Genomic DNA, 23,733 nt, shown 5'->3' on the forward strand with positions numbered 1-23,733 from the left:
GTATAATATATTCTTCCTGGTGAATCAGTGTCTTTGTATAGAGTGGTTTAGTTTGCTTTTATTATTTTTGTAAAAATTTGTAATTTTTCTTAATGTTGCAGCATTTCTAGTTTTTATCATATTAGTATTTTGTAATGTAAACCTCTTTATTTTTATGTTTGAGGCATGGATACATAACATTTTTTACTACTGAATTTGGTATTGAATTTCCAGTGTGTTTGTGTTTTGTTTCTAATATTTTTTATTTTACTTTTGTTCCTGATCATCTTTTAGTTTCTCCATATTATCTTTTCACATTCTCTGCTGTTTTTCCTCTTGTTGCCACTTTTGAGTTTGTTGAACATATTACTAAATTTTGGAGAGAGTTGTATATGATTTTTTTAAAAATCTCAACTTAGGATGTTACTGATTTCTTGGCAAAATAAAATGCATTTGAAATGGATTGTTAATTTTCTTTTTTGTTCTTCTGATTCCCAGTGACACAACAGGAAGTCTGCAGCTTACAATGTTAGAAACGGGTTTTTGATACTCGTGTTGAAAATAGCACATATAGACCAGTGTTTAGCTTTGTTCTTAAGTACAAGTAAACAAATTTTTTTCTCATTTTTTTCTCTTTCCATTATTCATTTCTTGAAATCTCCACAATTGTATCCTTTACTTTTATTATTTTGTTTGAAGCTTTTAGGCTTTTTTTTTCAGGAAGTGAGTTGTGAAATAGTGGGATTTTGTGAAATGAGTGAATTCTGTCAAAATAATAATTATTTAGTAGCAACAAAAATACAAAAGTAACATGTAATAAAGTAAAAAATACAAAAGTAAAATTGTAAATGAAGTACATTAAATAGTGTTTCAAAACTCATTTGTCAAAAAACTTTATTACACTAAAATCGGTATATATTTTTTCCATCAACAATATTATACATTAGAGTTTTGTCATTGCTTCTTAGAAAATGATTCATTGTAACTGTGTATGTGTTTTTTTTTTCCTTTTTTGTTAATACATGTAGCTTCATTATTTTATTTTTAGAAACGATGTTCCATAAGGAATACAAATAGAAAGAGATATAAAGATGATGATCAGCTGGCATTTAGTAATGATACTCTCTTAGATGGACAAGAATTTGGGAAAAATTCTGATAAAGCTATTCAAATGTTTGTGGTGAGATTAAAGTATTTATTTTTCAATTCAGAAAATTAAGTTAGTTGTTGACTAAGTACATTAGTAATTATACAACAAAGAATGAGTCAAATTTTATATAAGTTATCTCTACAATGGTTTTAAAAAGGGACCCAAAACTTGAGCATTTATCGAATAGTTGACTGTTCTTCTTTGGGAGAATAAAGGGTTATTGTTACTGAATGTGATGAAATACATATGCACAGATATTGATGCCATGTAAACTGGATGTTCAAAATGAGTTGGCCTTGAGGAATAGCCAATAAATACCTAGCTGTTAGTGTCAGGTTTAGTATGTGCTAAAGGTGTGTTTGCAGTTCACAGAAGACTTAAGTTTGATGATAATTATGAGAAATGTTAACCAATCTTTATAAAGATAAAATTAAAAATGGAAATAAGATGAAAATAAAATGATGGCAAAACATAGTGGGAAGTAGAGAAAATGATAATGTGATGCAGTATATAGGAAATAATACTAATATAGAGAAATTAAAACATGAGTAATCTGTTGATATAAAGTAAGTTTAATTATGATTTTAGTTTTTAAAAATCATTTTATAAATATATGATGGTCAGCAATCCTAAAATCAAGATTAGTACACTACTTGGCATTATTAAATAGTGCCTTTCAGTAAGTTTCTTCATTTTCCCTGTTTTTGTCAGATGTAAAATTTTTTCTGTACCCATCAGTTTGATGTTTTCAACAGAGTGTCCAGGCATGTTAAAATGTTTTGTAACTGACAGTTTTTTAATTGATTTATGGTTTTTCCTGTATAGTTTTGGTTTGACCTACATAGTGGAAGTTACATTTTTGCCATTGATTAGGTAAATAACGTTTCTAATAGAGCAGGTTATGGATTTAATGACTTTCAGCTGTGTTTGGTTGTCTTTATTGGAAAATTTGTTCATTTCCTGTGTGAACTTACAGGTTTGGCATCACTTTTTATTGCAAGGAGGACTTCCATCTGGTGTCTGTTTAAAGTTGAATTTACCATGAATTAATTGTGAATGCAAAGTTGCATTTTTTTAAATAATAGAAACTTTTGTAAAAATGGATTTTAGTTGGCCATTAAGTTGAAGGAGGTAAATATGTTTTTTCAGTATTTGGTGTAGGTGTTTTGGGTAATAGGTAATAAACAGTGGAACACAAGAAGAATTTGTTTTAGGTAATTTTTTCAAGGCAGATTTATTTGATATAATGTTAGCTTTGTTAAGTTGTTGGGTGATGGCATTTTGTTTATAACCTCTTTCTGTCATAGATACCTGAACTTGTTCTCTCTTCAAACAAGAGGAGTTAGAGGGAATCTCTCTGAGTTTTATAAGATTTTTGAAGGAGTTGATAGTGTTGTTGCATATGTTTTTTTTAATTAATGGTGAGAACAGTAAGACTAGGGAACACAAATGTAAATATTGGCAGGGATGAAATCATCTTCAGCTAAGACATCTTTATTTTCCCAACAAAGTGATTGACATCTGCAATGGGTTATCTTTGGATGTGGTGGAAGCACCTAAGAGTGTAAAGGAAGAAAGAATGATAAATATTTCAATAATAAGGGCTGACTTTGAGGCAGTTTTTAGGGTTAAGTTTAATTTGATGAATAGGACAGCTTGTAAGGACAAAATGATTCATTGCTGTCGTAATAAAATTACTCGTAGGAACATCTCTGGAAGTTTTGATATTGTTATTAAAGCAGTATTTTACTTTCAGCTACAAATATTGTATAGGAAAGTAACAGAGGTACTTTTTATTCTCTTAGTATATAGTTTTCTTTAATGAAATGTTAATTGTCAAAATAAAGAATAATTTAATTTTGATTATATTTTTATTGACTTTGTATTTGAAAACGCTATAATTACTGTTTGCTACTATAGGTTCTTAAGAGTTTGTGAAACTTAAGGTATACTGAAAATGTTTTGTACCGCTCTCAGTTGTCTCTTATCTTTTGAAAAGTGAACTTATTTATTAATAAAGTAAATTAGTTTTAGCATAATTTTCGGTAAGGAAAATGCTGATAACAAAAGTTAGAACCAAATTATTTTGACTTATTAACATATGAAGCATTACTTTTTGACAGAACAGCTGTTATTATTTTGTCCTGCAGGATATAAACCATGATGTCTCAATGGCAGTTGAGAAGGTACTAGCCTCACGAATGGTGAAAAGATATGTAAGACATATGTATTGGCTTTGCTTTATTGTGAAGTGAAAATAACTTGTATATTTGAATAGTTGATAGCTATTATTTTGATGAAAATCAGGTATTTCATGTGTTTGTTTTCTTATATCAGAGTATGAAGTTTTGACATTTTGGGCTAAATTTCTTTTTGTCCATGTTCTCTAATTCATTCCATTTAAGAAATTGCACTTTCTATATCAGTATTATAGATTCAATAATTCTTTCTTGTTTAACATATCTTTTAATGTGTACTTATTGTTGCCATACTTTAATTTCTGTTTATCTCTGTCATAATTTGATAGTCAATTCAATGTTTCTCATCACTTAAAAAGTATCTTCAGTTGAACACTGCAAGTTTTTGATTTCACAATAAAGAGATTCAGTGATATCACTCAGAAATTAAATTTCAATGTTTAGGTTGAGAGTGAATTACAAAAAGAATCAACCTTTGAAGCTGATGTTGAAGAATTTTTTGTGAAGTATAAATTACTGTAAGTTCAGCATCTTTTGTGAAGAGTATTTATTTGAATAATTTATAGCTTTAATGTTATTTTTATGATTTTTAATGCATATCTGGTGTGAGACTACCAAGGAATTTTATGCAGTTGACAATTTATGTTTTTGAAATAACTATTTGAGACTCAGCTGTTTGGTGATAATTCTTTAGAGAAATTTTGTAAAGAAATATTTAAATACATTATTTTAAGATAGTGCTTTGTGTTATAATGACAGTTGTTTTCAAGTAACTCTCCATTTCTGTGTCCTTTACGTAAGTATTCAAATTACAGCTTGAATTAGAGCAGTTGGTGCCTCCTTTACACTTAATGGTGCAATTTCAGTCAGTGATAAATGGTGTTGATTTATTATAATTCAATATTTTTCTTTCACCATACTTTTAAAAGTAGACAGTTGAAACAGTAATTAAGGTATACTAAGAAAGTTTCTTTATCATTTAAAATAAGATATTAGTTTTGTTTCTAATAACTAAGAAAGTTTTTTATCATTTGAAATAAAATTATCTTAGTTATTAAAAACAATATTAATATCTTAATATATTACTTCAGTCTCTCTTACCATGCCATAATATACTGCATACAGTTACTTAGGGAAAGTGCTTTTCTTGTGTTTGTATCATACATGTGCTAAGAGTTTCTTTAGGTTAATTTCTGAAGATGAAAGATTACAACTTGATGAATTTTTGCATACTTGTACAAGAGTGTTGTATTACTATAAAATAATCTACAGACATAAAATATAAGAGTAACTGTTGTATCAATATAAAAGGTGAATCAGGGTTTTTCACTTGTTGTGAAACTTGAAATATCAATAGTTATTATATCAGAAAAGATAACTCCATTGCTCCCGTATCTTTTATTTTTATTGACAAACTGTATTCATCAGAGTTTTGATCCTCAAAACTGTAAATTTACTTACTTGGCAACAGTTACCAGTGAAAAGCTTTGAAGTATGTGCTTCCTTCTGAAAACAAACAGGTTTCATTTGACTGTTGTTGGAATGGTGCTGTTAGCATAAAAAAATGTTGGTGAAAATTGAAAATCATAAAATTGTTGAAGGATAAAGAATATGGATGTTAGGGAATTTTCATAATTCCATTTTAAGCAAATGCTACATATTAATTAACACAACTTCTAGTCTAAGTTCCTCATTAGTTATTATTTCAAATTCATTAATAAAAAGAGAAAGAAATGCAAGTGGAAGCAGTACAATAGAATCATTAGCATAAAACCAACTGCCATAAAGGAATTAGTTAAATCTATTCATGATGTTATAAAAACACGTAGGTTCAAGAATGATAGAGATGAAATGAAAATGTTATAATCCTAGCACTTTTGAAAGATCTACATTTTGTAAGCGCTTGAGCTATAGGGCTTTTATTTCATCTGAGGCAAATGTATATATCATTAAAGATAGAGATTGTACTTGTAATCATCATACCCTGTAATGACTGATATTTGACAAGAAATGAAATCATGTGGAAAATATCATTTAAGAGTGTGTACTTGTTTTTATAGAAGAAAAGTTACAGACTAAACACCACAGTGAAATCTCAAGGTTTTTATTGACCCCCCTTCCAATATTTCCATTTTTTTTTTAAAGTTCTTCATTAAGTGGAACTAAACAGTAAACTGAGTGAACTTATAAATAAGGGAATAGAATTTATGGGAGATGCAGTAATATGCAGTCTTTTAGTATTTTTTTGATTTGCTTGTTTCCTAGACCTCTTTTTAACTTGCTGACTATGGCTGCTTTAAACTTGCAGAATGTTTGCAAAATGTAAACTGTATACAGCACATTTGCATTCAACTGCCAGAGGTGGACTGTACGCAGTAAGGCAAATCAACAGTCAATGGCTTAATACATGAATGAGTTTAATCAGTAGTTCAGATATTATGTTTTTGTTTTCTAGAATCTGTTGCATCTGTTCCTGCTTTTTTTATGAAATATAATAAAAGTATTGATTATTTTTTAATTCATCTTTTGTTAAAATCAGTAAATTTTTATCTCTTTCAAAATCAAATTGTGTTCTGAAGAGTCCTGAAATTTATTTTTCTTCAGTTAGCCTGTGCAAACCATGGTGAAAAAAACTAGTTGAAACCATTACATTTCCTATTCTGTGTGGTTGCACTAAAATCATTTTTACGTGCTTTTTAGATTATATTTAGGTTTGAAAGAAGTACATGACTTGTCTGTGCATGCCTTCCATAATCCATTTAGTGTTCAATCACACATTTCATCAGTCCAATTAACACATACATATTTGCTGCAACTGGCAACTTTAGCACTCGACTCATAATCAAAGGGTCGTGAGTTTGAATCCTCATTACACTAAACATGCTTGTCCTTTCAACCATGGGGGCATTATAATGAGATGGTCAATCCAATTATTCATTGGTAAAAGAGTAGCCCAAGAGTTGGCAGTGGGTGGTGATAACTAGCTGCTTTTCTTCTAGTCTTATACTGCTAAATTGGAGGTGGCTAGCTCGGGTAGCCCTTGTGTAATTTCGCATAAAATTAAAAAACAAACAAACCTAGCAACTTTAATAGTATATCTTTATATGGAATAGCTTGAATACCCATTTCATTCTTCAGCTACTTTGAGGTATGCAATGAGTAAATGGATATGTCACGGAAACAAATTTTGTACATGTGATAATGTTACAACATGCAATTTTTTGCTTACAATGGCTGTGGTATGACTTGTTTCAGCTGTCTTTCTGAATGGGCCTAATATGCTAATTTAATCCATATTCCTTTGATATTCAGTGCCAGTAAGTATTAATGAGATATCCTTGTCTTATAAATTCTATATCATTGATTTGAATATATCTTTACTATTTGAGAATATGAATATTTTATGTTGGATATGACTGTTACATATCTTTCCATGAAAAGACAAAAACTTTTCAGTTGTCAAAATATAGTTCTGATACATTCTGTTCTGCATGTCTTTTTATCAGTTGTGGTTGTTTTAAAAGTTGGTGATTTGTGTAATTTGAATTGCTGTAATACATTGTACTCAGTTCCTGCAACTCTATGCTCTGTAAATGTTTCTGTAAAAAGAGTGTATAAAGTTGTAAGCTTGGTTACAGCAGCATTAATAATAAAACATGTCAAAAGTCAGGACATTGATGTTCTCCACCCATATTTAATTTTTAATTTAAGTTTTTTTTTATAATTAGATTACATTAAAATTGAATATTCTCTATATTGAGGAAAATATGAATATGTTTAAATTTTATATTAAGATATGAAGTTGGACAGAGTTTTATTATAAAGGGTTTCTATGTCTTGTAGATCTTACATTCATTGTGAATGGAAGTCCTTAGAAGAACTAGAAAAAGGAGACAAAAGAGTGTTACAGAAAATTAAAAAGTTTAAGCAAAAGAAGGAATCAACCAGTAACTTCTTTGATTTTGTAAGTAGGTTTGAAATATGAAATATTAATAACTAAGTAATAATTAGGCTGAGGTAATCATATAGGGTCTAATATTGATGATAATAAAGTTATTTATTGGGTTATAAAGATGAACATGTTAATTTCTGACAAGGATTAAGTTAAATATTTTTGACTATTACTAATTTTATTAAAGAGGGTCTGTAAAATGAAGCAGGCATTTGCAACATTCCACCTGTGAGATAGGTGCAGCTCTCAAGGTGGTTTTATCCAACCTGTGATCCACCCATGAACTCGTATTATTTTCTATAATCAGTAAAGCAAAAATATGAGTGCATACAAACCAATAAAATTCTGAAATTAAATGTATTTTGACAAATAAAATGTAATAAGCTCATTTGCATTTGAATTATTCTATTTTTGATTTACTGATTGTGTATATATATAGAGGCAATCACTGCTGTAGATTGCTTAACTATGCAACAAAAATGTTGACAATTAATATTTTTATTTTGTCTAGTCTAAACTTGTATAACCTAATAAACTTCCAATCTTTACATTTTAGTTAATGATATATCAATAAATGAAAAACAAGAAATATAGCTTTATCTCGTGTTTTTTTTGCTGTCATTTGCTGATGAAGTTAAAAATTATTGTTTTATAATAATGCACCTAAGAACCCAGAATAATAACATTTACAAAGCAAACAATGTCCTCCAACTATTATAATTTATACCTTTTACAATGAGATCCCCTTTAAATATTTTTCTGCTCAAGTCATAGTGTGACATTCAAAATTTAATTAAACACTTTGATAGAAATTTATTTAAAATAATTTAATACTATGATGTGTTTTATGATATGAAGTTATATTTCATCCAAGTTTTGAGATCGTTATTTCAAAATAAAAACTGCTTAAAGTTTCAGATGTGTTAGCATGTAACCAACAAGCTATGAAAATTCTATGCTTTGATACTTTGTATTTTCAATAATACAGTAACAGTGGTGCAGATGTATGTGTAGATGATGAGATACTTAGATAACCTTTTGATCTTTTATTTCAAAGTTCTCTGAATGAATACAGTTAAAACAAATAATATATTTTTTCAACCCCTTACAGCTGCCATGTACACCTTCAACAGATGTGTTTGAGCTTTATAGCCTCCATGCAAAATGTTACATAAATGTGTGTATCACTATCATGCATTGTTCTTTGTGTCCTTGATGACAAGAAACCCACTTGAAATAAAACATATCTCAGAATGGCTGGTATGGGTATTAACACTTACCGATAAGGAGAGAACAATGTTTTGACCTTCCTAGGTCATCTTCAGGTTAAGAAAAAAAAAAAAGAAGATGACCTAGGAAGTTTGAAACATTGTTCTCTCCTTAGTGGTAAAAGTGTTAATACTCATACCAGCCATTTTGAGATATATTTTTGTTCTTCGTGTCCACTTTCAATGCTTTTATTGTTATGTACTGAGTGAAAAGTTTGCTGATGGGTTGCACATGTCTTCCAAAGAACCTGTAATATGCCTGAAGGGTACCATTTACTTGTATTGAGATGAATAATGAGCAGTAAAGGGAAAAAACAGAAAATAAAACATTAAAAACAGTGAAATGAAAAAAAAGACCTAAAATTATTAATATAAGCAATAATATAAGCAAAATAACATCTTTAAAAATATTCTACAAAAACTCAAATGTTTTTTTCTAATTTTAATAATTTTATTGCATTTTGTATTGATGACAATAGCTAGAGTTAGTAATGTGATAGAAAAAGTGAGAAATAAAATATAAACAGTTACCTTGAACAAAACTTTTGATATCCTTTGAGGATGTTTCAGAAATGATATAAATGAAATCTAAAAACTGTGAAACTTCACTTTCCTTTTCTGTATTACTGGGACTGAAGCACTAAATAATTTTTTATTTAAGAACACAGAATAGTCATTATCAAAAATATAACCATGATCTTTAACTATCATAATTTTTCTGGTTTTCTAACTATGCAATTAAGAGCCATTACAAATTCTATAATTTTGCCAATGTGTTTCCCATGGAAATAGGGTTTGAACTGGAAGTGAAATAGACAACTCTTTGTACAGAAAACATTATTCTATAATAAGCTGTTTGACAGATTAAAATGTTAGAGGGAACTATTAGTAGTTTGGGAAAGAGAGGATGTGGCAGGTAGGCATGGCAATTATGGTCTGATTTTTCTTGTTTATGGCTCTGAAATCAAAGAATAGAATGTTCTAAAAATTATGCTTTTCCTGAGTAATAACTGTATTTTTGGTAAACATTTTTATTTGTCAGCTGTGTGTAAAATTTTCTACAAAGTTGCATTAATGTCAAAATGCTTTATTTAGTTCTTAGTAGCATAAATGTTGTAGTTTGGGTTTTCAACTGTAGAAATGCCTGCATATTTCATTTAAATGTTTTTTATGTATTCAATTAGAATATATATTATTATTATTATTATATGTAATGACATTGTTTGACTTTAATGTAATTAAAAAATCAGTAATTCTATAATCTTTATTAATCAGTACACCTACATTCAAATACAACTGCACATATCATTACATCATGAGTAAGCAATTGCTAAAGTGCCACTGCATTTAAGCATAAGAAAATAATATCAGTAAATTTTTGTTATAATAATTATGAGTAGCAGACAAATTACAAAAGCATTTTATAACCACTCTTCACGTCAGTTGAATATCCTCGCTGTTAATGGTGTTTTCAGGCCTTAACTTGTGAATACCTAACAAGATGGGGTCTGCTTAGCAATATTACCAATTGGCAAAGCTGAATGTTTGCATTTTAGATCACTGTTCAGTTATTGTCAGTTTTTCCATGTGTTTTATTAACAGTTGAGAACCATAACTGGTGAATACAGCAATTGGCAAAGTTTCAAAACAGTTAATAAATGTCATTCAAGTTGAAACTGACTGGATATGTAAGATGGATTTTCTTAATGAATAATAAAAAAAATTAAATTCTTAAATATTTCAAATGTTTTTTACAAATAAAAGACCATGAAGGAAATTTTACTATGAGAAAAACTGATAGAAAAGATAAAACAAATTATATGTATTTTTGTAAGCAGAAACTATCTTCTATTTAGTAATTTTTTACTAAGTTTCATGCAATTTGTTTAAGTATTTACACTTACAAAAAAATTAAGGATTTTGGTTTCACCCTTCCAGTATGATAAGGGCTAATAGAACCTTAATCCATAGAATTTTTACTGCACATTTTGTTAATAATGAAATTCATTATTTTTCATTGACTAAATTTCAAATATATATTATTTTAGTGCATTTTTTTTCATTTTAGTTCTAGTTATTTTTCATAATTACTGGTTACAAGATGTGTGTTAATAAATGTGTTTTCATTAGAAATTCAATTCATGAAACTTTTGCAAGGGTAAAATGTATTCCAGCATTCTCTTATATGTAGTAAGAGACAACATTTCCTACTTGTGTCCATTTGATTGATGTGATTGGAGAGGTTTATTGGTAACTTTTTTTACCCAAACTAATATGCAGTATATGTTATAACTAATAGAACTTTTGGCACAACTTTTCTAGATAACTGAAATGTGGAGATATACAGTCATGTAAAAAAGTTAGGACACCCTATGAAAGCCTGTGTATTTTTGTAACATTTTTGGATATATAGATATTTAATCTCAATTTAAACAATACTGAGAGATTATAGGAATATAACTAAACAATTAAAATAGAAGAAAAGACTTTTCAAGATCTTCTGTAAATGTAATTCTACAAAAATGCATATTCTAACTGAGGAAAAAGTTAGGACACCCTACACTTTAATAGCTAGTGTTACCCCCTTTGGCTGAAATAACTGCAGTGAGATGCTTCTTGTAGCCATCTACCAGTCTATGACATCAGTCTGAAGAAAGTTTGCCCCACTCTTCAATGCAGAATTCTGTCAGCTGTGAGAAGTTTGAGGGGTTTCTTGCATGTACAGCCCATTTCAAGTCACCCCACAGTATCTCAATGGGATTAAGATCTGGGCTTTGATTCAGCCATTCCAGGACTCTCCATTTCATAGTTTTCAGCCAGTCCTTGGTGGATTTACTGGTATGTTTTGGGTCATTGTCATGTTGCAGGGTCTAATTCCACTTCAGCTTTAATTTTCGTACAGATGGTCTCATATGATCCTCAAGTACCCTCTGATCCTGCTGCAGCAAAGCAGCCCCAAAGCATGACACTTTTACCTTCATGCTTCACAGTTGGTATGAGGTTCTTTTCTTGGAATGCTGTATTTGGTTTATGCCAAACATATCCTCTGTTCTGATGTCCAAATAATTCAAATTTGGACTCATCTGTCCAAAGAACATTATTCCAGAAGTCCTGGCCTTTGTCTACATTCTCTCTGGCAAACTTCAGTCTGGCCTTGATGTTTCTCTTAGGGAGCAAAGGTTTCCTCCTTGCACACTTCCCATGCAAGTTAAAGTTGTGCAGTCTCTTTCTGATTGTCAAGCCATGCACTTTCACATCAACAGTAGCCAGAGCCTTTTGTAGGTCCTATGATGACATGTTAGGGTTTTTGGAGACCTCTTTTAGCATCTTGCGGTCTGCTGGTGGGGTGAACTTGCTTGGACGACCAGACCTGGGCATGTTGGCATTTGTTTTGAAAGCCCTCCACTTGTTGACTATTTTCCAGACAGTGGAATGGCTGATTTCAAAATCCTTTGGGATATTTTTAAATCCCTTACCAGACTCATAAGCTGCTACAGTTTTCTTTCTGAAGGCCTTAGACAGCTCTTTTGCTCTCACTTCAACAGTCAGGAGCACACCAAACTAAATTTCTGAGGTTTAAATAGGGCAAGCCTCATTCAAAATGCTGAGTAATGATCTTCTAATCATGTGCACCTTGTGTGATGCACCTGTGTGTGAGTTGAGCCATTTTAAGTGGGAATAAATGTGGGGGTGTCCTAACTTTTTCCTCAGTTAGAATATGCATTTTTGTTGAATTACATTTACAGAAGATCTTGAAAAGTCTTTTCTTCAGTTTTAATTGTTTAGCTATATTCCTATAATATTTCAGTATTGTTAAAATTGAGATTAAATATCTATATAACCAAAAATGTTACAAAAATACACCATCTTTCATAGGTAGTTTTAACATTTTCACATGACTGTAGGTTCTTAGTGTACTTCAGGGTGCTGTGAAAGCAGTTCACTACTGTTTAACCACTTTGACATTGTTATGTGGTTTTATGCAGTGCTATGAAATATAGGTATCAGAATTGCTTAATACTCAAAGTCAGTGGGTAATATAAAATATTTCATATTTAATTTAAATGTATGTTGACTAAGACAAAACATAGGACAAAGTCTGGATTATAAAATCTATGAACATTGTTTTCTTTAGTATTAATAAAGAAATTCATATTAAGCTATCACCTTTATGACACTTGTAATTTTTGATAAGTGCTGTAAATTTATCCTCTCAGTCATTAAGAAAATTATTATAAAGAGTAAACAACAAAGGCAGTGAAATTGTTTCCATGAGGAACCTGATTTTTTTTTCTAGAGTACTTCAAGAATAGTTGGCCACATCTCATGATTTAATATTTATAAAATATTACCTGCCATTTATAGAAAGTTAATGTTGCAATAGATAAAAGTAGGAATTCAGGTGCACCTCGTACTGTATTTTTCTATGTAAATAGCACATTCTTATGAAACACAATGAACATGTTTGTAAGTTGGTTATTCTAATTATTAGCTGGAAGAAGAACCTTTTAATCTGGACTATGTGGAGGTGGATCGGGTTCTTGATGTAACAGAAACTGGTGAATTAATAGACACATTGTATAGAAATAAATTCCCTCAAAAACGTGATGTAGCAGATACTCACAATATGGATAAAATCAAGAACACATTTTAAAGGAGTCTACAATGGCAAAAGTAGAAATATTGAAAGACAAAAAGAAGAAAGAGACTTTGTTTGAAAATGTAGATGAAGTCACTAAACTTAGGAAAGATGATGTGCTAGCTATTAGATTTGACGAAGATGGAGAATGTACTGATCTTCAAAAAAAAGAATTTAGTGCTTTTTCAGAAAATAAAGTTCCTCATGGAGAAGGTCCAACATTTGTTCTTAAAGATGAATTTAAAGAAACAGAAGAAGATAGTAGTAAAAATGTGGCCCAGGCTGCTGTAGAAAAAAATAAACTTGAAGGTGAGTCAGATACAAATACTGAAAATCAAAAAGAGAATACACAAAATAAAAAAGCATTAAGAGAATCTATAACATCTGAAGGAAAACCAAAGAAGTTCTTACGTCGTTATTTAGTCAAGTGGCGAGGACTATCGTATGAAGATAGTAAGTGGGAATTAGAAGAAGATGTAGATCCCATAAAGATAGAACAGTTCTATCGTTTTGGTGAACCCCCTCCAAAGGAAAAGTGGAAGGTATGTCCCTTTTCATCTGTGTTACAATTGTTTGTTTGTTTTTTAGCAGCAGCAAATATTACTTTTTTTTCATATTTCTTTAATTTGCTTTTCTTCATTGTTCTTAAAGTTGTATTTTTACCATAACCACTTTGGTTTGAAGACTTGTAAAACATTATTAATATTTAAAAAAGCAATTTTGTAGTTAATTATTAATATGCTTGGTTGCAAATAATTGGTAATTGTATTGCACAGTCTTTAAATACAAATGGAATTAAATCTGCCAAAACAGAATTAGTATAAAATTTAATTGTTATAAGCAGTTACTACACTAGCAAGTATTAGAGTTTAAAATTTGATATAATGCTTCATCTAATATTATTTTTATTAATGTGTCTAGAAAAGAAATATATTTTCAGCCTAAGAAGAAACCTAAGCCATCACAGTGGATTAAGATAGAAGATTCTCCAGTGTATAAGGGAGGAAACACTTTACGAGAGTATCAACTTGAAGGTCTTAATTGGCTAACTTTTTGTTGGTATAAAGGGTAAGTGTAAACAGTTTTAGTTGTAACAGTAAAGTAATTATAAGAATATTGTTTGAATTAGAAGTTATTTATTCAAAGTGCATTTTAAAAAATCCAAGAACTTAAAGATTATAACATGTTTGCTAATTTATTCTTGATCTGTAGTAACTTCAATTAGTTCCTTCCATAAAAGTTTACTATAACTTTTAATTTAGTATCTTCACAAAATATGACAATCCTTTAGTAAATGTCACAAGCCTTTTCTACAAAAACATTAGATTTTATAAATTAAGTATTTTTTTTAAAGATACATGGGTTTATGAAGTTGGTCTGATTGCAAGGTGATTTTTCAAGTTAATATTAAAAATATCTTTTCATCTTATACTTTTTAAATTTTATTTGTAAATTATAGTGTGTATGACCTGCTAAACGAATGCTGAAAAGGGTTAAATACCAAATTTCAAAAAGTAACATGAATGTCTGCACGTTTGGATTTTAGATCATTCAGTATTTTTGTTTGATTTTTTTCACAGCATATATTTGCTTTAAGAAAGAAAAATAATAGGCTTTTTAAGTCATTATTTATAGATATCTTTAGCTGTCAATATGTAGGTGTAATAAATTGCAACAGAAATGAATCAATTATAAAAGAAAAAAAATTATATTTCAGTCAAAGCTGCATTTTAGCAGATGAGATGGGGCTTGGTAAGACTATCCAATCCATTACATTCCTGAATGAAATTGCTAACTATGGTATTCCTGGGCCTTTTTTAGTAATTGCTCCACTGTCAACCATAGCTAATTGGCAGAGGGAATTTGAAACATGGACAGATCTGAATGTTATAACCTATCATGGAACGTAAGCAGTTTTAATGTTACTTAATGTTTATATAGTTTCACTTTTGAAAATTTCCGTATGAAGTGAAAAGTAAAACTGAATAAAATTGCATTATTTTAAATTATTGCCTCTATCACGTTTTTTCCTCAGGTTTTCATTCTCTTAAAAATCAAAAATAAGAAACTTCTGATATTGAGATTAAACTTCTTGTCCAGTTTCAGTTTAAATATGTTTACATTTATAATCTTCCTTTTAGTAGTAGTATTGCTTCCTTATTATAGAACAGTTGCTCAAAAATGCATACTCTGCCATATTTGTGATGTATATTTTAAATCCCAATAAACTGGATGGAGAAAAATTTATTGCTACAGATTCTCATGATAATTCATTTGCAGATCAACTAGTAGAAGTATGATACAGGAATACGAAATGTATTATCAAAATCAAAAGGTAAGTAACTAACTTCAGCTGTCTGAATGCTGATTTTATGTAGTTTCTTTTATTTGGTTTGAAAAATACTTTGAAATGACTTTTAAGAAATATCATTTATATCATCAAAAAATGAAAAAACTACTGTCTTTTAAAAATTACCTTCAGACAGCTCAGAAAATTTTATTTGTTATAATGTATTAAATTAATATATATTAAAATGAGGTATTCAAAAGAAAGTATATTAGTTAAATATTTTTCATTCTTGTATTTATCTTATGTAGTAATCTGTAGAAAAAAGTGTATGCTTTTTTACATACTGTTATGATAGTATTGCTTTATTTAGCAGTTGGTTGTTAATTTGGGATATTTTTAAAGAGAGAACAAATCACTGAGATCTACAAGTTCAACGTTATGATAACTACGTTTGAAATATTATTGACGGACTGTTTAGAGCTTCGGGAAATTCCCTGGAGATGTGTCATCATTGATGAAGCTCATAGGCTAAAAAACAGAAACTGCAAACTTTTGGAAGGCCTACGTTTATTGAATATGGTAAGATTCTGAAACTTTAGTTAGAATTGCCATAAGGGTAAAGAAAAAATAGTGAGAGAGAGAGCAGTTTAAGGTGACAGTGTCATATTGCAGTCATTAGCATAGGTTTTTACTATTTAGTTGCCAAAAAATCCCAGTTATTAAATATGACTTGCTAAAATTTGTATGTATTTTCAGATGAGAATTCCACTTGGTGAATAAATTTAATTAGTGAAAAACTTTGCAAAAGAAACATTTCTTTTAAGCAATTAAAACTGCATTTTTTTCTATTTTGTGTGAGTGAGATACCTCCAAGCAATGTTTTATTAACAACAATTACAAATTGAAAGTGTAATGGTTATTCTCAGCACTGCACTTTGAAGTATATGGATTCAGGACAGGAAATTCACAGGGGTAATTGCTGCAGTGTTTTACAAAATGGCCATGATGGCCATCCTTCAGTATGCCTTTGGCCATCATGCCCTCATGATCTAAATTTGTATTGCATACCATAGTAAAGGGAAAAACATTTAGGATCATAAACACTGGCTTTACAACCTAAAGAAACTACCTTATTGCAAATAATACATACATAAAATGCATGTAGTGGAAGGAGTGAAGTGTTCATTTTGATAAGCAGTAACACATTTGTTTGGTTTGTTGAGTCATACCATACTTCAAACAATTCATATTGGTGCACAAACAACAACCCTACAGAGTCTTCATAATGATCCACAGCCAGTGGAAAACATGACAGTCAAAGCTGGCATGTACCTGTGTTTTTAGGGTGAAGTGCATGACATCAGACACTTCTTGCATTAAACATGCCAAAAAGGAATGAGTTAAGAAGAATAATGCCATGAAATGTTTTCCTGTGGTAGTCAAATACAATAAATTGAAACTTTTTTTCCATTGGTAAATATGAAAATTACATCCTGATATTTGGCCATAGCATAGTGGCTTATACATGGTGTTTGGAAAGTCATTGTGCAGTTTTGTCTGTTAATAAATATATAAGTGCACAGTAACTTTCTGAACACCCTGTAAAATGGCTTTAAGTTTTTCTTGAGTACAGACTTTTAGCTCATGTCTCTGTTATCTCTCGACTGATTTTAGATATATTTACAGTTTATGACTCAGGACTTGTAGATTAATTTACTGTAATCATGCCTAAAATAATTTCACATTGAGGGTGGACTCATAGAGATCCTAAAGAGTAATCAAATCTGGTGTACGCATACTCTACACTTGGTGTTGCTACCATTTAAAAATATAGCTAATAGAAAATGTAAAATAGGTCTTGTAGATTAATTCACTCTAATACTGTCCAAAATAATTTCAAGTGCTGCAGCTATTGAGAATTCCCTCTTGTTTAGAAGATGAAGATAATTAAGATATACCAAGAATTCAGCTCAGTACATTTTATGTGCAAACTCACAAAATATATAGGCCTAATACATTAGCTAGTTAGGGTTAACAGTACTAAATTACAAGAAACATGCTGCATGGTGTAATTTGTGATCACTGGTAATTAATAGGTTATGACCATGTGCTATACTGTAGTATAGACCTAGTTTATGGTTTATCAGTACTAGTTTACCTCACAAATTATACAACAAAATACTAGTGGTAGTATTATTTGGAAACAGAATGTTATCCTTATGTCATGGCAAAGTATTATTCTATTTATCTGTTTGTTTGACACATTTCTCAAAAGGCTTCTGTTTTAAGACCATCTAACTAAATGTAATCAATCCTGATCAAGTATTCAGACACGTTGGTGTTGAATTTTTGGAAGAAATTAGGCCTTTAAACTTCTCCTTTTCACAGGGATTTTGACAGTTTGTTCTCAAAGCTAGTCAAGGTAATAAATGATTAGAAGTGTATAAAAGTTATATACAAATCTTAAGTCAGATGTCATTTAGGGTTAGGAGAGAGCAAAGTACTCATTCTCTATATGTGTAGTCTAATCTTTATCAGAGTTGGATAAATTAACAACTGAATAAAGATGTCTGAAATTTGTTCATGATTTGTAAGGTCACCAGAATCAAATCCTTTTCCTCTCAGGGATCTTGATTGATCTTTTCACATTTAGACAATTTAATAAGTGTAGAGAGGTGGTAAAAAATTATATACAATTTTTAGATGAAACATCTTTTGGAATTGTAAGGGAGCAAAAACTAAGAATCTTATTAAGGTCACAGGACATTTTAGATCAGTATGATACTTCTTTTTTATTTATTTTTTAATCATAAAGCTAATGTACTGTTACTTTGTAAGTCTCATTGGTTAAAGTTAATAGTTACCTACCTTATAAACATAATCTGGAAAGATACCAAAGCTTTCCAAGTCCCTTGTGAAGAAATGAATGCCATATTTATTAAACTAATTGGGAAACTCGTTTCTGTTCCCTTAACATTAATGTGTACTGTGGTCTTAATGCCCTTCAGTGTATTTTTTGGGGCCTTGAAAGTGAGAGAAAATCCAAGTCCAAATGGCTTTGCTCTTGATGAAGTTTTTGGTCTTTGAATTTGTTATAGGTAGCAATAAAGGAAAACATTCAGAAGCTGTACAGATAAAATACTTGGAAGTCTTTAAACACAAATACTTATTATAATTCTTATCTTTCTACACTGTGTTTGTTACTTTTTACATTTTTGTTTGGTAAACAATTTATTGCCAACTCTGTCAAATACTTATTATTTAAAAATTGCTCTGCTGATAGTAACTGTTGATCTTTGAATTTGCAGTTGTTACTAATCATATATGGTTTTAAGATGGCTTGTTGCTGTGGATTGAAATATCAGTTTTATTTACTTAAAATTCAAACGGAACACTTGTACTGTGAAGCTCTTTTTAACATTAAATTCACATAAAGTTTGTAATTGGAGGTTTTATGTTATTAGACGTTTAACTAATCAGCACGTAATTTTTTAAAAAATAAAAATACTATGTTTCATGATATTACAATGATTACAACATTGTAGTAACTGGTTGACACTTTTTAGACAGGCCTATCTGAACTGCAAAAGCTAGTGACAGCAGTGTATACAGTACTGTGTAAACGTTTTAGGACAAGATAATATTTTATAATTTTTTTTCATTTTATGGAGCTAATTCTTCCATGTCATTACACAGTGTAAGATTGAACACTGTGATGATGCCTTACTGATCCCTGTTGACAATTGAATGAGCCAGGTTGAGAATACTCATTCTTTAGAATTCTCAAATACTTGTGCCAAGGGCATGTTATAAAGGTTCTGCTTAAAAGAACCTATTGATCATGTAGGGTCTTAACTGTATAGAAAGAAGTTAGCAAGGAGCTAGCAGATGGTACCAGTATATGCAACAAGAAATTAATTTAATAGTACTTCACTAATAAACCTTGATAAAAACAGTGTTCAACACTAAATATTTTGTTTTGTTGTTATGCCACAGCCAAAAAAGCATAGAGAATTGTCAGAAGAGCAGAAAATTTACATGAAAGCTTCATCTGATGCTGGTTGGGCTCTTTGACAAATCCCTGCAGACTTCAATGCTCCCCGAACACTGTCAAGAAAGTTCTTTTGTTTATGCAGCCCTCTGGACAGAAGGAAGACTGCCGCTGATTTCAAGCATGAGATAAAGGCCCATGTATCAAATGAGAGAAAAGTGTCCAGGTCCACAATAGCAAGAAGACTCGAATGGAATGTGTGGTCATGTAGCATTTAAAAAAAAAACCTTTACTTTCATCTGCAAATATTTTCAAGAAACTGAAATATGTAAAAAGTACAAAACTCTGCTGTTGATGTTTGGAAAAGGGTGTTATGGATGGATGAGTCCAAGTTTGAAATATTTGATTCAAGGCATATTTAAGGCTCAGGAAACAGAAAATATTTGCAAAATAGAGGGTATAATGGGCTAGCACAAGTACCATGAGGTACTGATTCATCATAGAATATCCAGTGGTCTGCTTATTATTGGTAAAGGATTTTACTACCAAGAAGATAATGATGCCAAAGAGTCACCCAACCTATGCAAAAATTGCTTAACTAAGAAAGAAGCTGATGGAGTTATTCAAATGATGCATGACCCCCATAGAGCCCTGATTTTTACCCAGTTAAGCAGATCTGTGATTTGATAGATCAAAAGCTTGGCAAAAGTTATTTCTAAAGAAACTTTATGAAAGTGTATTAAAGACATTTGGAGTAAAATCGCAGAAGACACTTTGATTAAATATGTTACAAAAATGCCTGAAAGTCTATCTACAGTTATTAAAGCAGAAGGGAGACACACAAAATATTAACTGTTTGTTAAACTCAAGCAGTTCCACTGAAATTTATATGTAAAAACGGCTTGTTTGGGTTGAGAAAATGTTTTACATAGAGGAGTGAACAATGTTTCGACCTTCTTTGGTCATCATCAGGTTCACAAAGAAAGAAAGAGGTAACTGACTAGAAGCTGACCACATGATTAATAAAAGTTTTATTTTTCACCTGTGTTTTATCTTAAATTGTTCTTTAAAAGTAGTCTAAATCTAATTTTTGACTTTGTTCTTATACTTTTACACAGTATTGTATGTGAAAATGTGCATACTGTGACTCTGGGCATTCTTAATGTGTTTTCAGGAAAGTTTTTAAGATTTTATTGAAAATTACATGTACTTTGTACCCAAAAAATAATACTTTTTAATTAAATATTTCTTGTAAAGAATTGTGTCTAAATATATTTGTTTGTTCATACTTGTCTAATTCAAATGCAAGAGAATTTTTGAGATTAAAGTAAATTTCATCTGATAGTTTTTAAATTTTGTTTACACATCCACTAGAACCTAGTAAGTAAATGTCAAAATTTTTGTGAGACAAATGCTTATGTTTTTTTTTTCCTAAACATAACACGAACTGTAGCTTTTGTATGGTCAGTGTACAATGCAATGACATTTTTAAAATTAAGAAGTAGAAATTTGTGTACATATTTTAATTGTTCATTAAGTAATCTTAAAAGATCTCCTTTTTGTTATATTCTTAATTCCATCTCTTTTTATTTTTTAATATAAAGTTTACTTTTAATGTTATTATTTTCTTACCTGTTCTCAATGTTATTATTCATCTGTACACACTATAGTGGAAATAACCCAGCATATTAGTGCACTTTCAGTAAAAACAGAGAAGCCTTCAACTAAATGTTTTTGCATTCACATAATAATTTAATCTGTGTGAAATGAAGCAAAGTTTTAGGTTACATTTAAAAGAAATTATTGAACCTTTCAACTGTTTATTAAAAAAGTTATATATAATACTTAATTCAGTGAAATATAAATGTAAACTCTAAGTACAATTTAACTATCTAATGTCTATCAAGGTAAGAAAAATGGTAAAGGCTATGGAAGACAAAAACAGCTTCATCAGTATCAGAAATTAATTGTACTTTATAACAAATAATGCCCACTAATTTCAAATTAACCCCTTTGAGCTTGTATTTTAAAATAAATTATTTCTGTCAGTTATAAATGACTAACAAATAAGTTCATATATTTTGCAAATCTCAAGCCTGGTGGGTGTGCATTTTGTCATGGGTTGGCAAAATCTATTTATTATTTTCAGTAAATTGAATCAGTGGACTTTAAAACAAGCATGTGTAAATAATGTAACAAATGTATATTTTATCTAGATATACATATTGTAAACCATAACAGTGGTTCATAATATTGATTGTGAGGAATTGTGTAAAACCCCAATACAACATTCAAGCAGAAAGCACCTTAAACAGTAAAGATTTAGTTCAAACAACATTTTGAAACCTATTGCCTTCTGAGGCTGTAAATATATGAAAATGCATAAAAAAGTATACACTTTAGACATACAAGGAAAATACTTTTATTTACCATATCCTGTGTGAACCTTTTACTTTTGTTTTTGAATGTATAAAACATTGTGCTTGGAAATTATGGAGTGATGGAACCGAGTTGTTTCTCATTAGTTTTCAGTGATAGAATCTTGTATTTGCAATTCTTTTTTTTTAGGAACATAGAGTTCTTTTGACTGGTACACCACTACAAAATAATGTGGAAGAATTGTTCAGTTTACTGAACTTTGTGGAACCCAATAGATTTATATCTAATGAAGCATTTCTTGAAGAATTTGGGGATTTAAAAACAGAATCTCAAATTGAAAAGCTGAAAGCTGTATGTTGTCTTTCTTTTTTCAATTTTGAAGATTTAAGTAACTGTTGTATAATTACTAGAACTCATGTTAAAAAAAACTTAATTTTTGATTATTTTGCTCTCTGAAATGATGAAGTATTTGTACTTGTTTACAAAGCATGTTAGTAAAAATGTTTACTGTTCAAGAGACACTTACTAACCTTTTGTATTTTTTGAGTTATAAGTAATAAGCTATGTTTATGTAATTACATCTGTGGTATGTAGATCAATCCAATATTTGAGTCAATTTTTTCATTTTAATTTCAATTAATTTAGATAGTATGTGATGCAAGTTTTACTAACTTGTCTAAAGTGTTGTTTTGTGTTGTGGTTTGTCATGTATTCCCTTTATGTGTGGGACAAAACTTTACAAGTTGTTTTCATTTAAAATTAATCACTCTTATATTGCTTGTCGTAATTTGCAAAGCTGTGTAGTTGTTAGCAGCATTTTGTACATAGTGTTTTAAGTAAAATATATTGTTCAAGGATAATGTTTTTCAGTTTATAAATTTGTTTACAAATTTTTATTCTTACTGTTATGCTTCTTGAACTACCTCATTAGCATAGGGTTAATACATTTTAATTACATACTTCCATAGATATTAAAACCAATGATGTTACGTAGACTTAAAGAGGATGTAGAGAAAAGCTTGGCACCAAAAGAAGAAACGATTGTAGAGGTAAAATATTAACACATGATTTTTTTTTTTAACAATATGAATTCAATTGCTTTTTTTATGGTATCCTTTCTAAGTTATAATACTGAGAAAATGAAAAGATTTGAACAAAAATAAAAATAAAACAATCATTTACAAATTCAAAATATATTTTTTAAATTTTTGCATTAAATAATAGATGTGTAAATTTATTCTGTAATATTTTCTTTGTGATTATTCTGATATTTATAGTTGCATGTTATAATGTAAACTTTGGGCATAGATTTAAGTCTATCTGAGGCAAAAAAGAATATTTTTTTCTTCACCAAGATAAACTAAATTGTAAAATTATAAAATATTTAACTATAATAAATATTTAGATCAGACATTTCTATTGCTGAAACGTGAAAAAAAGTCTTTTTTTCCCTTAAATTTTGCAAAAAAATCTATTTGTGTAATGCATTTTGAAGTTTTTCTTTTCTGTAAAGTTCAATAAAATTTATAAGAAATATATGTATACACATTTGTTTTCATGTACATGCATATTATTTGACACTAACATTTTTCTCCATGACTGCACATTACAATAGTAGTATACATGAAACAGGATTAAAAGCCTGCATGATCACGATTGTATAATTCTGATTTATTTATTTTTCTTTTTCCATTTGGTTTTCGTCATGTAATCCATTTAACACTTGATACTGAAAAACTACCATTATTGGGTAGCATAAGCAGGATCTTTGCTTATTGTAAATCTGTATATTGTGGAAAGCTTGTTAATTTGTACTGAGAGGTTTTTTACACACACAGTAAAATTCAAGTATTTTAAAATTATACCACGGAGTATATATACTTAGGA

At 29.8% G+C, this 23,733-nt stretch overlaps 1 protein-coding gene and 1 long non-coding RNA gene across 14 annotated transcripts in view; one reads left to right on the forward strand and one right to left on the reverse strand.

The window, feature by feature from the left end:
- The window catches only part of LOC143256934 (uncharacterized), a 496,333-nt gene that overhangs the window by 254,183 nt on the left and 218,417 nt on the right, over window positions 1–23,733 (reverse strand). The gene's annotated exons all lie outside the window — the stretch shown is intronic.
- LOC143256929 (chromodomain-helicase-DNA-binding protein 7-like) overlaps window positions 1–23,733 on the forward strand; it is a 183,856-nt gene that overhangs the window by 29,135 nt on the left and 130,988 nt on the right. Inside the window, 12 exon segments of the mRNA XM_076514817.1 lie at window positions 1,028–1,159; window positions 3,280–3,345; window positions 3,772–3,845; window positions 7,171–7,291; window positions 13,040–13,201; window positions 13,204–13,728; window positions 14,127–14,254; window positions 14,904–15,092; window positions 15,467–15,521; window positions 15,879–16,055; window positions 22,036–22,197; window positions 22,815–22,895. Coding sequence (XP_076370932.1) covers window positions 1,028–1,159; window positions 3,280–3,345; window positions 3,772–3,845; window positions 7,171–7,291; window positions 13,040–13,201; window positions 13,204–13,728; window positions 14,127–14,254; window positions 14,904–15,092; window positions 15,467–15,521; window positions 15,879–16,055; window positions 22,036–22,197; window positions 22,815–22,895 — 1,872 coding nt within the window.

Source organism: Tachypleus tridentatus, chromosome 7 (assembly GCF_004210375.1).
Source record: "Tachypleus tridentatus isolate NWPU-2018 chromosome 7, ASM421037v1, whole genome shotgun sequence".
NCBI lineage: Eukaryota > Metazoa > Arthropoda > Merostomata > Xiphosura > Limulidae > Tachypleus > Tachypleus tridentatus.